The 14,714-nt window shown below is 34.2% G+C and overlaps 1 protein-coding gene across 1 annotated transcript in view; it reads right to left on the bottom strand.

The window, feature by feature from the left end:
- The window catches only part of COG5 (component of oligomeric golgi complex 5), a 283,807-nt gene that overhangs the window by 233,091 nt on the left and 36,002 nt on the right, over positions 1-14,714 (bottom strand). The window contains exon 6 of the mRNA XM_080818263.1: positions 11,989-12,109. Coding sequence (XP_080674389.1) covers positions 11,989-12,109 — 121 coding nt within the window. The remainder of the gene's footprint in view (positions 1-11,988; positions 12,110-14,714) is intronic.

Genomic DNA, 14,714 nt, shown 5'->3' with positions numbered 1-14,714 from the left:
TCCTGGGATCGAGCCCCACATCAGGCTCTCTGCTCAGCAGGGAGCCTGCTTCCCTTCTTCTCTCTCTCTGTCTCTCTGCCTGTCAAATAAATAAAATCTTTAAAAAAAAAAAAAAGATTATATGTGTCAACATACAGGTCATAAAGACCATACCAATATAAAGTATTAGTATTACTAATACTAATTAAATTAAAAATTTAAAAGAAGTGTGTGAAATCAAGTAAATGAGAGAACTGACTGAAATGAATGAGATCTGATATCTGTTTATCTGTTGCATATAGGCAAGTAGTAGGTCTCAACTTCAAAGTTTAGATAGAAATAGGGATAATATCTAGTCACTAACTCTAGTTCCTCCTTTTTGCCTGCATCTATTTGCAAAGAAAGGCTTTCCAAAAAGTTTGGAACTGCTCAGCTCACTTTCCTCAAATCCCCTTAGCTCAGATGAGATCACATGTCTAAACAATTACAGGAAAGAAAGAAACTACCAAGACCAATCATGATCTAAGCCCTGGAGTAAGGGCGGCCTCTTCCCTGAGCCCAGGGTTACTAAGATGAAAACTCAACAAATCTTGGACTCTGCCAGAAAGGAAGAAGAGGGGGAGAAAGGATTCGGGAAGACAATCAATAATGTATTATTACACTGACGGAATATAGATCCATAGTTTTGAAAACTGAATTAAAATGTAAGAGTTGGCATCCTGTTTTGAAAAATTAAGATCCTATCCAATCGCTCTTTCCTAAAACAGATGAAGGAGGTGTTCAGGAATAGTTGCTGACAAATTCAACATTTTCCTCAAGCAGCAGCTCTGGATAAACTTGAGAAGTTAAGAAACTGAATCTCCAGGGGCGCCTGGGTGGCTCAGTGGGTTAAAGCCTCTGCCTTCGGCTCAGGTCATGATCCCAGGGTCCTGGGATCGAGCCCCGCATCGGGCTCTCTGCTCAGCAGGGAGCCTGCTTCCTCCCCTCTCTCTCTCTGCCTGCCTCTCTGCCTACTTGTGATCTATGTCTGTCAAATAAAGAAATAAAATCTTTAAAAAAAAAAAAAAAAAGAAACTGAATCTCCAGAGATGTAGACCATATAATTTAGATACAGAGATTTTCAAAGCAGATGTTACCAAATTCCTGTAAATGCTAAGAAAAATCTTTATTAATCTCCATGTACCATCTCATTCTCAGCATCATGCCTTCTTAATGTACTCACCAGAATAAATTTCCCTACCTAACAAACTTGGCCATTTTGAGTTATATGGTATTAACTAAATGGATTGTAGAGAATGGTTTGCCAGACAGAATGATATCAGGATTTTTTCTGCAAAGTGGAATTATTTTAATATATTGATATATTAATTTTAGTGTTAATATGTAAATAATATAGACCACCACCACTGACCACTGAACATATTCCTAGTTGTGATAATAAAATTATATTATCAGCATTATCTTCCATTTAGATATGGCAGAAAAGTACATTTCTGATTCACTGCAACAGATTTCAAGTCTGTAACATAGTAATTAAAACAAATGACTAAAACTGCATCCTGTTTTACTGAACACATCTCTCAGAATCTCATTCCTGCCTACCTACCCTGTTGTTTATACAGTATTAATATGTTAAACTCTGGGGGGCATCTGGATGGCTCAGTCTGTTAAGCATCTGCCTATCCAGTGCCCCATCTTGCATCTGGCTCCTTGTTCAGTGGGGCATCTGCTTCTCCCTCTCCTCACTCGTGATCACTCCATCAAATAAATTAAAAAATAAAATAAAATAAAAAATAAAATGCTAAACTCTATAAATATACTTACAATCATAAATTTATATCACTTTTAGCTCATTTACCAAAGACTGATAAAAATGTTTCATGTAGTTCTAAGCCTTTTTATACATAAAGTAATGAAGTATAATGGCAATGAAAAGTAGAACATCCCACTTAAGCTTCCCACAAAATATCAGACTTAGAGATCCAAATGCAATTCACTAAGAAGTAGGCTAACACCATTTTTAAGGAACAGTCAATAAAATAATCCAGTAAAAAAAAAAGTCAGTAAAATAATAAGCCTGTATTTCTGAGGCACTGTTCATATACATTTAAAATATACTTTAATTTTTAAAGACTAACATTATTAACTATATGTATACTGAAATGGAAAAGAGCTTGAGAACTACTAGACTAAGCATCCAAATGGAAAAAAAAAAACAAACACAACAAACCTTTAGAACCCAGAAATTCAAAAAAAAAAAATTGATACATTACTAGTCAAAAGAACCTTACACTAAATAAATCACTCTCAAATACTCATAAATGTTACAGCAAGGGATGACAAATAGTAAGGTTTAATACAGAGCTTCCATAAGCATTAAATGACAATATAGAATAAAACATACACCTAGAAATGCTACTGTAACTTTGAAATGTATGAAAATATTCTGAGATTTACAAAAAGTAAGCTGCGGGCACCCGGGTGGCTCAGGTCATGATCTCAGGGTTCTAGGATCAAGTCCCACATCAGGCTCCCTGCTCAGGGGGAGCCTGCCTCTCCCTCTCCCTCTGCTGTTTCCCCCTACTCTCGCTCTATCTCTCCTTCTCTCAAATAAATAAGTAAAATTAAGGAAAAAAAGTAAGCTGTTTGTTTTGTCTGGATGTTATCCTGCTTTTTTGATACTGTGTGATAAAAGATAAAACCAATAAAATAGGATCATAAATGCTGTGTGGTTATCATTTGTTAAATATAAACTTTAGTAACATCGAATACGATCAGTTAAAAAGAAAGCTAGTGTATAATTTTAATATGCTTATCTCTACAACAGGCAAACCCATACCTAAGCATAAGTCCATTATTCTGAACATGTGGATTTGAACATAGCATCACCCCCACCTGGTGGCAGCTGAATCCAGTCACATACGTAAGTAATTTAGAGACAATCTAAAGCAAATGTACTTACTGAAAATGTTTATCATCACAGGTGATTACAATATAGTTTGAAAAATGCATACTGAGGGAGGGAGACAAACCATAAGAGACTCTTGATCTCAGGAAACAAACTGAGGGTTGCTGGGGTGGGGGTGGGGGGAGGGAGGGGGGTGGCTGGGTGATGGACACTGGGGAGGGTATGTGCTATGGTGAGTACTGTGAATTGTGTAAGACTGAGGATTCACTGAATCAAATAATACCCCTGTAGCCCTGAAGCAAATAATACATTATATGTTAATAAAAAAAAGAAAAAGAAAAATGCATATTGAACTCTCCATATTGGAGTTGTCACCAAAAAACCTATGAATACATTAAATGCATTTAAGAAATCACCTTGGGGGAAATTTAATACTGGAAAGACTTATATGCATATTTACAAACTTTCCTAACAGAAGAAAATTTTAGTAAGCTTGAAATAATAAAACTTCGTGAAATTTTCACTAACGACATCATCTTGTAGACATCTCTAAAAACTAATCAGTTCAGTAAATTATTGGTCACCCACTACATGTCAAAGTATATAAATCATACTCCTCTCACCTGTGCATAAATCAGAAATGTTTGCTTGTGAGTACTGTTTTATTAGATTGAGAAAGTATATCAGTTACAAAAAGAACAGTAATGGATGAAACATAGATAATCTTTTCCTTCTACATTAAATATTTCCCAAAATACTTCTCTGATAAATTTGGTTTACAGAATATTTTCTCATGATACACAGTAGTAATGTATCGCAGCTTAGCAACAAAATTATAAAACTAAGAAAACAGGACATACATAAGCAATAAAAATTAATTCTTATTTTATCAACTACTAAATTATAACTTATGCTTGGTTATGCTTTTTTAAAAATGATCTTTAAATGTTAATTCAGTAAAACTTTAATATAGAAGTTACTAACAACAGTCAACCAATAATCACAACATAAAATACATTATAAAAACATGGTATATCTCAAATGTCATTTTTTTACCCCCCCCCTTTTTTTTAAAAGGACCCTGCGAGATCTACTAATGACAGCAATGGCTTTTGTAAAGTAATTGAATGATGCTATAGAGTTTAAGGAAAAGAGTATCACTGATGGTTAAGAATTCAGGCTCTGCCATCAGATTTTTACAGATATTCCAGGCATGTGACCTTAGAACCCACCAGAATATGAGGTCTTATAAAATGGAGAGGAACTCCTTTTAGGCTTTGTTCATTGGTACATCTGCAATACCAAGAACAGCACATGGCACATGTAGCAGGCATTTAGTAAATATTGGCTGAATGAACAAATTAATTTATCTAAGTCTTATGGTGAGAAATTGACTGGAGTTTCTTTCTGATCATTTCATGGAAAAAGCAGATGAACCAAGAGGAAAAAGCTGGAAAGAGAGGAGACTGGTTTCTCTCATGGTTGATGAGAATAATAATAACAATAATAATGACATCATCGTTGTCACCAGTTTTATGCTTCGTTTCAGATAAGGACATACCTTAAACTTCCCAAACATAAAAACTATATTTACTCAAATTATACCAGGTTCCTACCAAGCCTCAGGGCTTATGTGTACTGCAGCCTGTTTGCTAAATAAACTAAACGAATTATAAATTGTGATTTCCATGAAAAGACTAGAGAATATTTGGACGAAAGACTGGTCTGCTTACTTTTTTATGAAAAATTTTTTCTCCTCCAATCCCTACTTGTAGGATAAGTAAAAATTAATTAGGTACTAAAAATTTTTTAACTACCTAGAAGTAAAGTTAGCATAAATCAATATAAATGACACACATATATTACTTTAAAAAATAATAAGAATCTTTGAAGATATAAAAATAGACTGAAATGAATGAGAAGACATTATATTTCTGTTTACAAAGCACCAATACTATAAAAAGATACAAAGTTTATTATATTAACCTATAAATCTGAAGTATCTAAATACTAACAAGTTTGTTTCAGCAAGTGGGATTAGCAGAAAATCATTCTAAAATTCAAGAGACCAAATGTATGATGGAAATTTAGGGAACACTCAAACTCCCAATTCATATCTAGAATATAACTGTACTCAGCACTGACATATAATTTTAATTGGAAGCAAAAACCTAATCAATTTTATTGTGTCCTACTTGGATAAAATAATGTATAAACTAAAATAGGGACAATCAACAACATGAAGCATAAAAGAAGAAATAAAAACTTAAGAATCAAGATTGGCAGTGACCAAAGAGAGGGTTCCCCATGACCCAACACTTATTCAGAACTCCAGGTAAAAGTAGGCACGTTATTAATGTGAAGCTGTAATAAGCATCAGGCTTATCACAGTTTGCGCCAAATATGTGAATCATACAACCAGCTTCCCTTGATCTAACTCAAATTGTACCAACAAGTCTCTGATTACAAATTTGTTTTTCCATTTAATCCATCCAGAGAGAAAATTAAATGTGTTCAGCCCAATGAACAGCACATATCTCATCGCAAATTAATGAACAGTGTTCTAGTTTACAAACCAGTATCTTGTGAATTTGGTTAATGTGAAGGGAAAGATAAAGCATTAATATGGATTTGCAGAATCAAGAAAATTTCAGAAGGATGAGTTGTCATTACAGTTTGTGAGAGGTCCAATCACCCCAACCTATGTATGAATCCCCTACTCCATTTCTTCCCAAAAGCTGTGAAAAGAATGCCTATCAATGGAAGAAGGAAGAAGAATCACGAATCATCTCTGCCTCAACCCAAGACTCACAAAAAGCTAGGCTGTGATCCCATGGATCATCCCTTTTTCACTCATATTGCTGGTCTCGGATTTGTTGCTCATTCTTATTACATATTTTTTTCTTATTATGTATTTTTACAAGTCAAATTAATGCCTTCTTTAAAACAAGTCAGGCAATGAAATATCCACACACAATTAATTCTCGTCATTAATAAAGTTTCTAAGCCAGAAAAAGTGAGAGAGAAATAAACCCTGAATTACGGTAACTTTACAAGGTAAATATTGGCACGTGGTAGTCATGACTCTTCAAAAACCTTTGGTAAATTTTAAGATAATTAAGGATTCATGGTTTAAAAAAAAAACTTTCAAAAGTAAGGGTCTAATACAAGTAAGGAGAAATAAAATGGAAGGAATCGAAATGAAATCACAAGTAGAGAGGAACTAGGCTCAAATTGAATTTCTCAACTACTCCAAGGCAACTAGTTATACAAGAAAAGATTCATCTACCTAAAATCGAAACAGTACAGATTTACGTCTTCCATGTTCTCTCTACATTTACATATTCTAATCCAATAGTATCCAGCAGAATTTTAACATTTGATAACACTAAAGCAGAGAGTATACTAGATTCCTCACCAATGAGTGTATGATAGATAGGTCAAGGTATCTCTATTATAGGTAGAATACTTCATAGTGTTCCAAAGGAGAAAACAAGTAAGGTTGATTGTGGAAATGTAGCACTTTCTGGTTTCACCACTATAGCTTCCATTCAACACAGAAAAAGTAAAATGCATTCCATGGAATAAAGGAATCTGTTATTCAACCTGATCTAGAAATACTGATATTACAAAAATCTTTCCCATAGTTCTAATCTTAAGTAATTTCAGACACTAGTTTAATTTATAAGAAGGTCCCCTTCCTCTGGTTCACAATGACAGCTTACCAAACTTCCCCCAAAATTCTGAAAAGATATCAAGCTTATGAATCATGTAGAGATCCCAACTTGCTGGGCTAACAACAATTTTAAAAGACAGCTAGTAACAGTACCAAAAATACATTTTTAAGTACATTATCTTGCTGATGCTCAAAAAAACATTATCAGTTTGTAGTAAGGCTCATCTAAATTGTCATCTAGTCTTGGGACTCTTCTTAAAGAAAAGTCTTAAATCAATGATACAATTTAATCCTGAAACCTACACTAAGTAGTTTTAAAAATCATTCATAATAGCCTGCATTAAAAATTACAAGTATGGGGCACCTGGGTGGCTCAGTGGGTTAAGCCTCTGCCTTCGGCCCAGGTCATGATCTCAGGGTCCTGGGATTGAGCCCCGCATCGGGCTCTCTGCTCAGTGGGGAGCCTGCTTCCCCCTCTCTCTCTGCCTGCCTCTCTGCCTACTTGTCATCTCTCTCTCTCAAATAAATAAATAAAATTTTTTAAAAAAATTACAAGTATGCCTGCGCAACTTCTGCTTATTCTATGTAAGACACTAGTACAATTTTAATTTTTATTGCAATGCCTAATGCTGTTGAGCACCTTATATGCATAGCTACCATCCATGTATCTTCTATGGTGAAGTGTCTGTACAAATCTTTTGCCTATTTTTAAATTGTATTGTTTGTGTTCTTACCAAGTTTGTAGAGTGTTCTATATATTCTGGACACTAGTCCTTTAGAAAAAATATACTTTGCATGTATTTTCTTCCTGTTGATGGCTTGCCTTTTCATTCTTCTAATAGAATCACTCAACAGAAGTTTTAAATTTTGATAAAATCTAATTTATCAGTTTTTCTGCGTGTGAACTGTGTTTTGAGTGATATATCTATGAAATCATTTTCTAATTCAAAGTCACAGAAATGTTCTCTTGTATTTTCTTCTAGATATGCTATAACTTAGGTTTTACATTTAGAGCTAGGATCCAATTTCAGTTAGTTTATTGTATAGGACGTGAGGTATGTCTACAAGTTCACTGTTTCACATATGGCTACCCAATTGTGCCAGTACCATCTGTTGAAAAGACTACCTTTTCCCTGCTAAATTTGTCAAAAATCAGTTGTTCATTTAAGTGTGGGTCTATTTCTAGACTCACTATTCAATTCCATTGATCTGTTTGTCTTTTTGTCTTTTATAGTAAGTTTTTAGACTTTTTTTTTTAAGATTTTATTTATTTATTTGACAGACAGAGATCACAAGTAGACAGAGAGGCAGGCAAAGAGAGAGAGAGAGGGAAGCAGGCTCCCTGCTGAGCAGAGAGCCCGATTCGGGGCTCGATCCCAGAACCCTGGGATCATGACCTGAGCTGTAAGGCAGAGGCTTTAACCCACTGAGCCACCCAGGCGCCCTGTAAGTAAGTTTTTATAGTAAGTCTTCAAATCAAGTGGGGTTAATCCTTCAATTCTGTTCTCTTTTAAAATCTTTGTCTGAGCCTGGTGATGGGTATTAAAGAGGGCATGGATTGCATGGAGCAGTGGGTATTATATGCAAACAATGAATCATGGAAAACTACATAAAAAACAAATGATGTACTGTATGGTGACTAACAGAAAATTTAAAAAAAAAAAAAAAGCTTTGCCTATCTAGATCCTTTGCATTTCCATATGAATTTTCAAATCACTTTGTCAATTTCTAAATAAAAGCCTGCTGGGATTTAGATTATAACCACATTGAATTCATATAGATCATAGGGAGAATGGACATCTTAACAAACAATATTAAGTCATCCATTTCAGAGACAAGATTTATTAATTTATGTCTTTTTCACCATTTACAAAGTTTTCTAGTTCTCTGTATGTCTTAGGAATCTTTTGTCAAATTCAAACTAAGTATTTCATATTTTCATGCTATTATAAATGGTATTTTTGAATTTCAATTTCCAATTGCTTCTTAAAAGTAGAGCATATGGAAATAAAACTAATTTTTGTATATTAATCTTGTATCCTGACATCTTGCTAAACTCCTTTATTAATTTAAATTTTTTGCAAACTTAAAACAGAGTATCACTATATCACCTATTAGAATGGTTAAAACTAACAAGACTGACTATTACAAGTGATGACATGTGCAGGAAGTAGAATGATCATACACTACCGGTAGGAATGTAAAATTTTACAACTACTTTGAAAAACACCTTGGCAATTTCTGAAAAAGTTAAGCATACGTCTACCATATGATCTAGCCATTCCACTCCTATGTACTTACCAAAGAGAAATGAAAGCATATGTCCACACAAAGACTTACATATGCATGCCCATAGCAGCTTGATTTGTTATAGCCAAAAACTAGAAACAACCCAAATATCCATCAACAGGTTAATGGATAAACCAACTGTGGGGTATCTACTAGAATACTGCTCAGAAATAGAAAGGAATGAGTTACTGATACACAAAACAACGCGGATAAATCTCAAAATTAACTGACAGGAAGAAGCCACAAAAACCAATACGAACTGTTTGATTTCATTTACATAAAATATTCTAGAGTGCCAACTAAATCTAGAGTGACAAAAAGATCAGCAAATGCTTGAGGAAGACTTGCCAAATGCCATGAGGAGACTTTTGGGAGTGAGAGTCATGTTCATTACCTTGATACTGGTGATGTCTCATGTCAAAACTTACCAAACTATACATTTTCAATAACTGTAGTTTTTTTTGCATGTCATTTAGACCTCAATTTAAAAAAATAAAATAAATAAAAATATAAAATAATTGTCACCAGGTACTGGAATATACTTTTTATATCGGAATATAATTCAATTACTGTAAAATTTGACATTTTAAGTGCACAGTTCAGCAGCTTTTCTGTATATTGATGAGGCTGTGCAACAATCACCACTATTTAATTCCAGATTATTTTCATCATCCCAAAGAGAAATCTGTAGCTGTTAGCAGTCACTCTACATTCCCTCCAGTCCTTCAAAATATACTTAATTTCTAGATGACAATGTATTTCATCAGGTCCCTGCAATTCAACCCTCAAGACCTTTCAAGTTTAAGAGATTATTTTAAAGTTTATTTCAAGGGCCTGTGTAAACACTTCTACTCTTCATCATTTTCTTCTTTCTAATGAGAATCAGAACTATACTGATAAAGACACGGGTAATTTCAGAGATGTTCCAATCATAAAAGATCATTTTGTATATATGTGTAATTTAACAGTGATCACCAAAAACTTTATCTTCCTCTTGGCTTTCCTTATTATCATTGCCAGGGTTGGCTAAGACAGAGCCACAGCAGTGAATGACAAAGAGATGATGTCTTTGCAAATTTTGAATGGTACATAATCTGAAAAGCTTTAAAAATTTAAGTTAACATAATCCATCTTGAGATATTTCCACCATGAACTATATTTTCTCAACAACTATTCATCATTTAATATTTTTAAAACTCTGGGTAAAGCCAATGCCTCACTGGAAGGATAATTTATACTCTACATTGAACCAACTCTGAACATTATGATTGATAGTTGTGTCTGTTTTTTTTTTTTTAAAGAAGACATCACCATTTGCATTACAGCATATGTTTTTTCTAGAAAAAAGTGATAGTCATAATCAGAATCTAGCAATTTTTTATTATGGAACAGTGTCAGTGATGAAAAATATACATAATAAACCTTGGAATAATTTGTGCCTGTTTTTAATGATTCTATTATCCTGCAGGTTATTTTGGGAGCAAAGAAATGAAATGTGATAAAGCAAAAAATAAAAGCTGATACTAGAATTTTTACACTCCTACATTTAGCACATACTGTGAAAAAAAGACTCAAGCGTTACTCACTGATTAAAAATGAACTTTTTAACAGACTCTTAACTGTGCAGAACAAACTAATGATTACCAGAGGAGAGGTGGGAAGGGGAATGGGTTAAGTAGGTGATAGGGATTAAGGAGTGCACTTGCTGTGATGAGCACCAGGTGATCTATGGAAGTGTTAAAGCACTATATTATATACCTGAAACTAATAAAACACTGTATGTTAACTAGAACTTAAAAACTTAATTTTTTTATTTAAATAAATAAATATTAACTTTTTATATAATATATTCCAAGCATACTAAATCACAAGTTAGATATATGCCCAATGATGTGCCTAAGCAATGTATTTGAGCATTAAAAATTAATATTGAAGTATCATTTATAAGGAGGCTATATTTCTTTAGGGAAAAATATGGAATAAGCATTTCAAACTATGTAATTCAAATATCAAAGATAGAAAAATTCAAAAACATGTAATGCATATCTTTCTGATATTATTTTCAAAGCACACCACCAAGAGTAAGTAGATGCTTGATACCTGAATTGGATATCATCAAAGACCTCTGAACCTACAAAGGTACAGAATCACTAAACACATCCACTTCAGAAAAATTACTGGGTACCCAAAGAAAAGAAGAAAACCACAAAGCCTCATTAAAATGCAGGTGTTAGTTCTACACTATTCAAAATTTTGCCTGAATATGAACTATATCATCATGGACCTTGCAGCCTGTTAACAGTCAAAACCATTAGTGTTAAACCCTTGGATGTCAAGAGTCTGTTCTAAATGACTGAAAGATGAATGAACATATGAAGAAATGAATTCAATAAATCTTCCAGGTATAATGTCAACATAGGATTTGTCACCTAAAAAAATAACATTTCTTCTACAGAAATGAAAATTAAGTTCACATGAAAACCTGTACCCAAATGTTCACAGTAGCTCTATTCATAATGACCAAAAACTAGAAACAACATAAATTTCCTTCAGTCCTTGAATCAATAAACTGGGTACAACCACACAACAATATTCCACCAAACACCAAGTAACAAACAATGGTATAAATAAAAACTTGGATAAATCTCAGAACTATTATGCTAAATACAAAAAGCAGTCTCAAAAGGTTACATACTTTATAATTCCATTTATGTGACATTCTCCAAAAAATAAAACTAAACTGATGGAGAACCAATCAGTGGTTGCCAAAGTTAGGTGGGGAGGTGAGACTGTAAAGGGATAGCAGGAGGGAATTTTTGGGGTGATGAAACTTATTCTATATCATGACTGTGTTACCAATTACATGAGTCTATGCATGTGTTAAAACTCATAGGCATGTATACCCAGAAAAAAACATCCAATCTTATCACATGAGAATTTAAAAAATAAACTGCATTTTTAAGAAATCAACTAATTTTATTCACCCGTTTTGAAAAGTGTGACAATGTTGTATACAGGCAATTGTTAAACACGTTTATTCAATAATATTTGTTACTGGTGATAACAAAAGCCAACAAATCAAGTGACTGAAAAATCTGTAAAAGTGTATTAGCTTTTTAATCAAAAGAGGACTTACCAAGTTCATTAAGACTCTGAGCAGCTTTTGTTATCTCTCTACTTCCCCCTTGCAGTTGTCCTTGGAGTCTCTTAGTGAGATACAAGATGCGAATTATTCTCCGAAGCAAATCACAGGCAACCTGTGCAAATATCACAATGTTCAATAAGTGTAATCAATCATGAAGTTTTATTACTATTCTGATGTGAATCTGTCCATTCTTTCCAGATGTTAAAGATTCATTTATGTCTTTTTTATGTTTTCTACCCATCAGAAACCTAAACAAATCATAAAGCTTGGAAAGCATCATTTAACAAAAAACTCCAATCTATCCCAAAAGAAGAGATTTGGGGATTGAGGTGCTGTGCAACCTGGGAACTCCTTTCCTCAGTCCTAGACCAGTTTTCTTCTCTAGGCCAGTGGTTCTCAGTCTTCATATTAAATTCAAATGTGTAGGTTCAAAAGTTCCAAGCCAATGCCATAGCCTGATCAATTAAATCAGAATCTGTAGAAGTGGGAACTAAGCATCAGGTTTTTTTTTTGTTTGTTTTTTTGTTTGTTTTTTTTTTTTTTTAAATCTTCAGTGGTGCCAATGTGCAAGCAAGGTTGACGGCTACTGTGTTGGTGCTGCCTACCTATTGCCTCTTATTGTTTCTAGTTCTGGTTTCTCTTTTCTAGGTCCACAGGGGAGCAGACTTAAAACTTCTCCCGATTTCACCAGACCTTAAAGAGTAAGTATCCCCTACTTGAATTTTCCTAATGGTTCTTCTATCACTGATAACAAACTATGAAACAGAGTTATTAAAACAAAAAGAAACTACTATATGTATGTGTGTGTGTATGTATGTATATGTACGTGTGTGTGTGTGCATTTAACACTTCCTATGCTCTTTTCATCACCAGATCTAATACTGCATCTTTAATCTAGCCAGTAGACTAAGACACAAAATGAAGACCCATGTATTTCAGGACACTATTATGGAAGCTGGATCCAAAGCAATTGCCTCAGGGAGAGACAGAAGAGGGGAGACTGATGGAATAATAGATATGTAGTGACCTTTAGCATCAGGAGTAATAACGAAGAGAGACAGTCTATGCTGCTCATTACCACCATCTTTATGGCCCTGAAGCTGGTTGAGAAGAACATCTCCCATCTAAGGAGGAAAATCATAACTGGAGGCAGTATGAGTTAAAAGCACCAGGAAGAGTTAAGATTCCATCTATAAACATTTTTTTTTTCTGAATGAAACACACACAAACACACATCCAGACCCAGAACCACACATACACCCACATAACATACAGAGACACAAAACATAAAATTTGTTCAAAAATACAATGTTTACAAACATATATAAGACAAAGGCGACCAGTTACTAAACAGGCTTCCCTGAATGTTTTTCTGAGTAACTATAGTCCGAAAGCACTTACAATGATAAAAAACTGCCAACTAAGAATTTGTCCCTGAAAATTGGAAGATTTGGGCATCTTTATCTTTTAATTAAAATTTTATTTATTTTCTGAATAAGTAATATAAGCACAATTCAAGATTCAAAAGAAAAAAAAGTCACCCTCATATCTCTATGTCACAAATATGCACTTACCAAAAACAGTCACTGTTATCAGTTTCTTGCTTGTCAGATCACCGTTTTTAAACGAACCATTTGGAATGCAGAATCCCTAGTAATCATTCCTCTGGGATTCTAAATACATCATGAGGAGAAATACCAGATCTTACTTTAGTCTAATCACCTAGAATTGTCCTTCTAGAATTCCCCAGTACATACCCAATAAAGGATATGCCCTCAAAAATGAAATCTTTGAGCTTATTTCTAATGCTTTTATTTTTAACCACACTTAATCTGTCAGCAAGTCTTATCGACTATTCTTCTGTTGCATAACACAACAGTTACATTATCTCTGGTCCTACAAGCATCACCTAATCCAAATCTTTACCACTTTCACCCTCACAATGTGGTGTACCAGCTAGCTTTCCAATCTCTTCCTGAAATCCACCCTGCTAGATTTATCTTCCTAGAAACACAGTTTCCAGCACTCCAACCCCCTTTTTAATAAACTTCAGCAGCTCTCTACTGACAGATTATGTTGAATCTCTCACAACAGCATTTAATGAAATGCTCAGTGGAAAAAGTCTTTGATAATCTATAAGGCATCATTTACCACCATTTCCTGATATAGTGGCCTCCATTCTGGTCAATTTCCCTTCCTTAATTTTTATTTCAGACTTTTATAACCAAATATAATACAAACATTATTCAGCACTAAAAAGAAATGAGATATCAAGCCCGGAAAAGGCATAGAGGAACCTTAAATGCATGTTACTAAGTGAAAGAAGTTAATCTGAAAAGGTTGTATATTGTATGGTTCCAAGTATCTAACATTTCTGGAAAAGGCAAAACTACGAAGAAAGGAAAAAGATAGTGGCTGCCAGAGTTTAGAGGAATGAATAGGCAGAGTACAGAGAATTTTTAAAATACTCTGTATAACACTATAATGATGGACATATGAAACCATACATTTGTCCCAAACCACTGAATGTACACCAAGAGCAATTCTGATGTAAACTATGGACTTTGGGAGATAGCGATGTGTCAATGTAAGTTCATCAAGTGTAACATATGTACCCTTCTGAGGGGTTGGGGGAGATGGTGATTAAGGGGAAGGCCATGCATGGGTGGGGACAGGGGATATAGGAGACACCTCCATCTTCCTCTTACTTTCTCTGT

The sequence above is a fragment of the Martes martes genome, assembly GCF_963455335.1.
Source record: "Martes martes genome assembly, chromosome: 11".
Taxonomy (NCBI): Eukaryota; Metazoa; Chordata; class Mammalia; order Carnivora; family Mustelidae; genus Martes; species Martes martes.
Note: the sequence above shows the minus strand (reverse complement) of the source record. Positions and strands in the feature narration are given on the sequence as shown.